At 44.1% G+C, this 9,523-nt stretch overlaps 2 protein-coding genes across 2 annotated transcripts; one reads left to right on the plus strand and one right to left on the minus strand.

Annotated features, from left to right (window-relative positions):
- The first annotated feature begins 3,315 nt into the window (after nt 1–3,315).
- Nucleotides 3,316–4,734, plus strand: LOC123067553 (uncharacterized). Its single transcript, XM_044490300.1, has 3 exons — nt 3,316–3,399; nt 3,512–3,658; nt 4,117–4,734. Exons 1-3 carry the CDS (start codon nt 3,316–3,318, stop codon nt 4,732–4,734), a joined length of 849 nt encoding a protein of 282 aa, XP_044346235.1.
- A 1,175-nt stretch (nt 4,735–5,909) lies between these two features.
- Nucleotides 5,910–8,856, minus strand: LOC123067554 (uncharacterized). The gene is made up of 5 exons (XM_044490301.1): nt 8,771–8,856; nt 6,993–8,677; nt 6,679–6,893; nt 6,121–6,590; nt 5,910–6,021 (listed from the first exon to the last, which is right to left on the minus strand). The coding sequence occupies exons 1-5, from the start codon at nt 8,854–8,856 to the stop codon at nt 5,910–5,912; spliced, it is 2,568 nt and encodes an 855-aa protein (XP_044346236.1).
- Nucleotides 8,857–9,523: the final 667 nt, after the last annotated feature.

Here is a 9,523-nt window from a genome sequence, read left to right on the forward strand (position 1 = left end):
TGTGCTTGAGGCAGAATCTCTGAGGGGAATCAGGGAACACCTCATTTATAGCCTTAAGAAGACCCTGATTGTAAATTAATAACCATGGTCATGAACAAAAACAAATAAAGCCATTAATAACTATATTTATGTGAACTACTGGCTAAGATAGGTTGCATACCTTTTGCCTGTCAGAAATAATGGTGTAGGTTCCAAATTTGCTTCCACTTCCAATGCAACATCTTAGCTGGGTTAAGAACCATGTCCAACTTTCTGAATCTTCCTTATCAACCACACCAAAGGCTATGGGGTAGATGTTGTTGTTGCCATCTCTTCCTGTGGCTGCAAGAATTTGTTGTCCAGTGGTTAGCTTGATGAAGCAACCATCAAGCCCTGCATCCATACCCAAATTAGCTACCAAAAAATTACAACAAGATATTTTGAACATAATGCAGTTATATATTTACTTATAAAGGGCCTGCAACCATTAAGAAATCCTTGCTTTGATGCATGCAAGCAGTAGAACATGTACTTAAATCTAGGAGTTGGGGCAGGGTTTTCTGGGTCCTCAAATGTTGTAACTACACACCTGCTACCAGGGTTTGTGTCAAGAACTGCTTGTAGATAGTCCCTCAGTCTATAGTACTGCTCCTTCTGGTCACCTTGTACAACCTTCATAGCCTTCCTCCTTGCCCTATAGGCCACACTCTTTGATACATCAACTGAAAACTTGACTTTGCTGTTTTTAATAAGTGAATCCACAGGTGCTCTAGGATCTGCTCTAAGAGATGGCTCAACTTCTTTGGAAAGCCACTTAGTAGTAACTTTTGTGTTCTCTGCTGATGCTGGACAAGTGTGCTCCATGTTACACTTCTTAATGCAAAATGTTCTTTCATGAGCTATCCTGGAGGCACAGATGTAAAATTCACATCCATGCTCTCTCTGTGAACACCAAACAATAATTCTTGTTGGAGTGTTTCTGTGGTAGTGAAAAGACCTCAAAGTCCTTATATGAAAATCTCTTAATGCTTCTCTGAACTGGTAAACAGAATCAAAACACAAGCTCTTGCACAAGAGTAAATGTGAATTGGGAATTGAAGGGTCAAAATATACTCTTTCCTTCATCTTTTTCTTACTACTCTTTGTCTTTGCCTTCTTCATGATGTATGGTAGTTCAACTTCATCTTCTTCTTCCTCATCACTTATGCCTGGATCACCAGCAAAACAAAACTCATCTGCTTCAGGAAACCAATCTTCAAAACATTTTTTCTCTACCTCATTGTGACATCTGCTAGTTGGCCCAGGGTTCTTCACATGTTTCACAATAGCAGTACTTTGCAATGGTGTTTCCTCTTCAGAGGCACACTCTATTTCCATTTGTTGAACAGCTTCAGCACTACCATCTGAATGAACTGAATCATCAGAACAAAATTCAGACACTTCAGTGTCTCCTTCAAAGTGGTTCAAATCTGCCTCTCTTTGAATCCTGCTCCTCTCAAGCTGAGCCTTTCTATCATCTATCTCATTCTGAAACTCAGATTGCTCCACAACCTTTTGCACACAACAACTCTCTTGAGTGTTCATGTAATTCTGAATAGCCTGTGTACTTATTGCAGGTTCAACATCTCTCACAACCCTTACGTTCACAACATTGACATGATTAAAAAACTCCAACATTTCATGAACACTAGATTCATTACCTAAATACTTTACTCTTGTAGATCCAATTTCCTCCTCCTTCACATAGTACATGTAATCACTCTGCCCATACCCTTCACTAGCAATGAGTGATTGTAGAGTAACAAAAGATATATCTGACTCATATATAACCCTTTTCACAGGGTTTCTTCCTTCTAAATGAAACCATATCTCCCACTTCTTGTCAGCAAAACTGCAGAAATAGGTGCTCATGAATTCAATTGAAAATGACAGAGCTACAAGTGCAATACAGTTTACTACACATGTCCAACAAGCTCTAACAAACACATATTACTAATTTGCCAGATTGAAGCAGCTAACCAATTCATGAGCAGCTAACCTGTTTGGCAGATTGAAGCAGCTAACCTAGCAGATGATATTTTCCATACCTGCAACCCATTGGCGATGACTGGGCGAGCTGTGCCTCCTGCTGCTGCGAGCCGGCCTGCGTCGAGACTGGTGCTCCCCAACCAATTGTCGACTGAGCCCGCAGCGTCCAAACTTGTGCCACCGCCACCTGCGTCGCCGCCGCCGCCACCACCACCCATATCTCCGACGCCCCCCTCCGGAACCACCGCCGCCATCGTTGCCGCCGCCGCCGCCACCTAGTTCAGAGAGAGGGAGAGGACGGAGAGAGTGCAGCGAGAGGGGAAAGGGTCAGATCTTGACCTGCACCCGACCGACAGCGGCCGTTCCGACAGGGGACGGGCCGTTAACGGCCGTCCGCGCGCGCCGGGCGTCAGTTAGCCCGCGTGGCAACTGTTGGCGGGCCCAACCGGTCAGAATAGGGGTTAGCGCGGGCAAAGCGAGCGATTACGCGAGTTGGTAGTTTTTTGCCACGGCTTAGGAAAAATTTGGTAGTTTTTCGCACAAAAACGTAGAGTGGTAGTTTTTTGTCACGTTTCCGGCAAATGTGGTAGTTTTTGGTTAAATACTCGTGGTTTTGAATACTTTGATGCGTTTGGCTTCAGAAAAAATTAAAGTTTTGTAAACCACAGTATCCCCGAAACCATGGTCTTTTTGGAGTATCTGGAAAAGAGGCCCTGCCTTCTTTTTTCTAGACAGAGTGGAGAGAAAGGATCGAGGCGATCGCAGTTGACATTGCCATGTACTCGAGATAATAGTATCCAGCTGCGATCCTTTTCCTGTTTGTGTTAGTATATGGTAAACGGCATGTATTATATCTCGTGGATCGATTCAGTTAGATTTGTTTACCACGTGCTAGTCTCCATCTCTTCTCTTCACCATGAGCGAATCAAGCTCACCAAGGATCGACATCTTCTACGGATCCTAGAGTTAATTACACGATAGTACCACAATTGGGGCCATGGTGGCGAACTGGTACCAGTTTTGAAAATTTTTACGTGTCAGTACCACGTTTGGACCGAACCGTTGCAAATCGGGCTAAACTTCGTATTTGTACGTATTGACGCTGGAACTGACCGCCCGGGCCCGCGCGTCAGATGCCACGCTGGCGAATCGGCACTCGCCCGCTCGCTCAATAGGTGCGGTCCGGCTCGAACCGGACCGGCCCGTGCTCCACTCTGTTCCTCCTCGCTCCTGCCTCCCTCCTTGCTCCTCTCTCGTCGCCCTCGTCACCGCCGGCAGCTTTGCCGGAGCGGAGCGCCGCCGCCCGCCATGGTTTTCAAAGACGAAAGCAGTGAGGACACGTCCAGCCTGCCGTACATGCACTCGACCTCATCCACGGATGGGCTTAACCAGGTGATTTTCCTTGAGCTAGGTCTAGGGTTAGGGTTTCAGATTTGGGGCTTTTTGATTTGGTTGATTTCGCTGGGTTTTGATTTGGGCATTTTGATTGTACGAGCTTCGGCAGGTCCCTTTCAGCGTTGAAGATCCAGATTACCAGGGGCTTGAGCTGGAAACGATGTCTCCATGTGAGAAGCACGGCAAGGCATCTGAGAGGCTTGTCGCATTTGAAGGAACAGACACAGGGAGAAGGTTCCTAGCATGTGCAGAGCCGGTATGAATTCTATCCTGATAGTGGGATATTATATATAGGTTGATAGTGTCATATTATTGTTGGTTTGACAGTGCCATATTGAACATGAGTGAACATGAGTACAAGGCCTGATTATTAAGGGCATATTCATATATAGGTTGATAGTGTCATATTATTGTTGGTTTGACAGTATCTAGGTGGATAGTATGTACTGCATATGCTTTGGCAGTTCACCAAATTTGTAGTTAGAGATTGCTCTCTCTTGTTTTGTAGCGATTAGCAAAATCTAGTTCAAAGCTGTAGCTGAGTGGTGCTGTAATTTGTCATGTTGTTATTTAGTGGGTAGGTACATCTCAATTACTAGTGTAGCTTAGTGGTGCTATTATTACCAATGTACAGTGTTATTGCTTTGCACTAGTTATTTACCTGTGCTTCTGAAGTAACATGTTTATTTTTTTTATCTTTTTGCCTTTTTGCAGGAAGGGCAGAATTGTGGGTTTGTTGAATGGGTTGATCACCAGTGGCCCCCAACAATGCAAAATGCATTGTTGAAGCTGTGGGCCATGGTTGAAGATAGCAAGAGTGCTAGGGTGAATGATAATCTTGAAAGTTCTTTCACTATCCACCATCTGACAGAAGAGAAGAACAAGCTGGAGGCCAACTATGACAAGTTAGTCCAAGATGTGCATGAACTTATGAGCTTCCAGGAGGACAGGGTGGTGGATTTCAGATATCTGCAGGATAACCTTACATATCAGCAGCAATGCAGAAGTGAACTGCTGGCTGATATGAAGGCACAGATGGCAAAGAAAGATGCAGAGTTTGAGAAGCTTAAGCAGAATTATGAAGTGCTACTGAACCTGACAAGAGCACAAGCAACAGTCATCCAGAACTTGAAGTTGAAGCATATTAAAGACAAGCAATTGTTTAGTGAAGATAAGATGAACTTGGAGTTGAAGAATGCAGAGCTCACAAAGTCTGAGGAGAAGCTCACCCAAGAGAAGCTAGAGTTGAAGCTTCAGATTGCTGAGTTGATGAAGGCAGAGGAGAAGCTGAAGGAGAAGATCAAGGGGATCCAGGCCATCTTAGAGAAGTGAAGAAAATGAATATGAGACTAGTGGGTAATGCTGACCTTTTGGGCATGATGGTTGTGTAGTGTATGGCTCTACTAATTGTGAACTATGTCTGTGTATGTATGTAGTAGATATGCTTTTCATCCTTTTGTGAGAAAAGGATGAACTATGCATTTAAACTCAAACTCCACTATGTATTTGTGATGGACCTGCTGTGTACCCTATAATATGTTGAACTCCAGTAAGTATTGTGTGTTATGTTGGCTAGACTTGAAATGATGATATATCATGCATTGGAAGATGGATCAGATATTCTGTGCCATGAGATGTAGACTAAAAGTTATGATTTCTCTTGCAATAGGTTTTATATTTTTATATTAGATGATTATGTTAGCATTGGAAGACTATTTGATGGTTATGTTAGCACTGGAATATTATATGGTTATGTTATATCATGCATTGGAAGCCCATGTTGGTTAGGTTAAGTTGGTTCCGTCGACCCCTAGCCACCGTAAACCATAATGGTTAGATTAAGGTGGTTCCGTCGACCCCGAGCCACCATAAACCATCATGGTTAGGTTAAGTTGGTTCCGTCGACCCCTAAGCCACCATAAACCATAATGGTTAGCTTAAGGTGGTTCCGTCGACCCCGAGCCACCGTAAACCATCATGGTTAGGTTAAGTTGGTTCCGTCGACCCCTAGCCACCATAAACCATAATGGTTAGATTAAGGTGGTTCCGTCGACCCCGAGCCACCGTAAACCATCATGGTTAGGTTAAGTTGGTTCCGTCGACCCCTAGCCACCATAAACCATAATGGTTACATTAAGGTGGTTCCGTCGACCCCGAGCCATCGTAAACCATCATGGTTAGGTTAAGTTGGTTCCGTCGACCCCTAGCCACCATAAACCCTAATGGTTAGGTTAAGTTGGTTCCGTCGACCCCTAGCCACCATAAACCCTAATGGTTAGATTAAGGTGGTTCCGTCGACCCCGAGCCACCGTAAACCATCAAGTTATCCACCCAAGTGGCATCAATCCATCAACCATCAAGTTATCCCCAACAGAACCATCAAGATATCCATTGGCATCAGCAGAAGTTGCTTTAGTGGCATCAAACCCAAAAGAAAACACATTGTAGTGGCATCAAACTCTAAATAGTATATCATTGTAGCATGAGCACAAGTTGGTGCTGTGTCATCAAAGCAAAACAAAGCACAATGTATCATCAGCAACAGTTGCTGCAGTGGCATCAAACCAAAATAAATCACATTGTAGCAGCAGTGGCATCAAACCACTGAGGTCCCACTTTCTGCAACCACAGGTTTCAACTTCCAAATTGACAGCATGTGTTTGCTCACCACTAGTTACTTGCCACAAGTTAACACCTGCTTGAATGGGTTTGCAGTACCTGGCCCTTTCCTTTTCAATCTCCAACTTCTCACTGTAATGTGGTGTGATCTCCCATCTAGCTTCCCTTCCACTCTCTCTATTCCTGTGCCACCTAACCATCTGCTTATCCTTTATGCCATCACACATAGTTCTTATTGGTTTTTCCCTATGATCTAGGATGTACTTGTTAAACACCTCTGACAAATTGTTGACAACCAAGTCAGTCTTGCTATTTGTGTCAAATGCATGCCTAGCCCATGTTTTCTTGGGTATTGCACTAAGCCACTGCCAAGCTTCCACACTCTCAGCTTTGAGATCATCCATTGCTTTATTAAATTTGTGTTCATTATATGCATAACTGGCATTATCCATGCACTTCTTAAGGTCCTCCCCCCTAAAGCCAGCATTCTGGAAGTTTGCATATATGTGTCTTAAGCAGAATCTTTGATGACTGTTAGGAAAAACTCTATTCACTGCATATAATAGCCCCTGGTGCACACAATTTAAACAACTAAGCTACTGTCTAATACACATGTAAACACATATTTAGCAGGCAAAGCAAGGTGGATAAACATACCTTCTGTCTGTCTGACATTATAGTATATGGACCATACTGTCCAACTTCTCCTCCAAGACAAATCTTCAGTTGGTGTAGAAACCAGCACCAGTTTGCTTTGTCCTCTTGTCCAACAATGCCAAATGCCAGTGGGTATATGTTGTTATTGCCATCTCTACCAGTGGCAGCAAGGATTTGTGCACCAGTGGTCAGCTTGATAAAACATCCATCAATACCTAAAACAGGAAGTAAACATAACATGCCAAATGCATTTATATGTGCAACCTATTGAAACTAACAACATCAAAGTAGTGTACAAGATAAAATGAACTAACCAATGAATGGTCTACAGCCCTGTAGAAATCCCTCCCTTGCTCCATTGATGCAGTAAAACATGGCATGGAATCTTGGTCCTGGATGTGGGATTTTTTCAGTGGATTTTGGAGTTACAGTGGTGACTATAACTCTACTCCCAGGGTTTGTATCCATCACAGTCTGAGCATAGTCTCTCAGCCTTGGGTATTGCTTCCTATGATCTCCCAACACAGCCTCAACAGCTAAGTTTTTTGCCCTATATGCCATAGCCTTGGGCACATCCACACCATACTTTTCCATGCAGGCATCAATAAGTGTATGTATGCTAGTACTGACATCAGATCTGAATAGTGGCTCATATTGCTTTGCAAGCCACTTTGCACTTACCCTGCTTGTTTCAGTAGAACTAGGGCAGGTGTGTTGTATCCTCATCTTCTTAATTACAAAAGTGTTTTCCCCTTTTATAACAGCTGCCACAATGCAGAACTTACAATGTTCATTCTTGCAATGCACAATGATCCTCTGATCTGAGTTCCTGTGATACTTGAAGTCTCTGCACTGAGTGATGTGCAAGCTCAACAGAGCATCTCTGAATTGATGTTGATCTTTGAAGCACATATGCAGTTTTAGTTGTTGGTGTGGTTGTTCCAAATCCTCATTGTACCATACTCTAGCTGGCCTCTTCTTTGCCCTACTCTTCCTTTTTTGAGGTATCACAAATGCTAGTGGCTCAAACCCATCATCTTCACTGTCCTTCAATAAACTATCATCTTCTTCATCTGATGATGGTTTCCAATCAGGTTGCACTTCTTCTAAAACACTGGAATGTGACCTTGTTGTTGGTCCCCTCCTTACTTGCAACTTCTGCTTCTTCTTTGCTGGCACATATATTTTTTCCTCCTCTTCTGGAACAATAGGGTCATCATCCTCCAACTCAAATAATTCCTCTACCTCTGTGTCACCCTCATAATGCACTTGTTCTTCATCCTCTAATTCTTCTTCTGATTCTTCATCCTCTGTTTCTTCCTCATGTTGCTCTTGTACTTCTTCCTCTCTCTGTCTATTTTCCTCTTCCATCTCCATGTCTTCAACATCATGCATTTCCTCATTATAGTTAGGCCTTAAATCCCCCATGTCACTATCATACTGCCCTTCAGATCCTTCAGATGAACATGCATAACTGCCATCATAGCCAACTTGTTCTTCTTCCACAACTTCTTTTAACTTGGGATTTAGAACACTCCTGCTCTCTTGTGTTAAAACAGTAGGGCCTACAGCTGCAATATAACTGCTACTCTGACCTTCATAAGCAACACCTTGATGATCAACAGCATAAACAGGAGGATCGGCAAGATCAAAAACAACAGGCTCAGAATATTCAGTTATATCTAAATTTTGCTTCCGTACAAAACCCTTCTGTGGTACACTGACAGCTGGTGGACAAGCCCTAAATAGCAAATTAAGCACCAAACTCTCCTCATTCTGCCTCTTGATCAACTGTAGTTTAACATTACTATCAACCAATTCCAAGCCCTGCTCTCCTGGGGTCTCCATGTAAAACATCAGTGAATCATCAATACTAAAGCCTTGGGTTTCCATCAATGCAACCATATTTAGATATGTCACATCTGAAGAGCTTAATTTCCTCTCTAACAGATCATTATTGTCAAAATGGATCCTAACATTCCATATGTCTTCATATAAACTACAATTCACATGCAATTTGCCTAATCAGTACACTATAACCCTAATTAGCAAATAAATGAGAAGAAAAAAAGAGGCAGAAACAGAAACTTACAGGACGCCGCCGAGCCCGTGGGTCAGCTCATGGCTATTGCTAGTGTTCGCCACCCATTGCTTTGCCAGCCGTACCCGCTGCTCCATGGACAGTGCGGGCTCAATGAACTCGTCGTCGTCGCTGGAGTACTCAGAGCTCGAGTAGCCATCGCCGCCCTCGATTGTAGATCTCCCCTCGATTCCTCCTGCCGCGCCGATGCCGAAGAGGGGAAGGTTTGCGCCGCCGCCATCGCCGTCGCCGCCACCGCCGCTGCCGCCACCACCGCCCGGGGGCGCCGCCGCCATCGCCGTACGTGCAGGGAGCTAGGGTTCGTCGACGAACAGAGACGGCGAGGAGGAACAGAGTGGAGCACGGGCCGGACACCTATTGAGCAAGCGGGCGAGTGCCGATTCGCCAGCGTGGCATCTGACGCGCGGGCCCGGGCGGTCAGTTCCAGCGTCAATACGTACAAATACGAAGTTTAGCCCGATTTGCAACGGTTCGGTCCAAACGTGGTACTGACACGTAAAAATTTTCAAAACTGGTACCAGTTCGCCACCACGGCCCCAATTGTGGTACTATCGTGTAATTAACTCCGGATCCTAGCATCTATAGATCGAGCGGACGTGTGCATGGTGGCTGCATGCCGCCGGCCACTGTTAACAGCCGCTAATTACTCAGTCATCCACGCTAATACTTGGGTCAAAATTTTGATAAAACAACACCAGCCAAACACATGTAAAACTGAGAAAAACATTGGTTTTAAGAAACTGT

Source organism: Triticum aestivum, chromosome 3B, assembly GCF_018294505.1.
Source record: "Triticum aestivum cultivar Chinese Spring chromosome 3B, IWGSC CS RefSeq v2.1, whole genome shotgun sequence".
NCBI lineage: Eukaryota > Viridiplantae > Streptophyta > Magnoliopsida > Poales > Poaceae > Triticum > Triticum aestivum.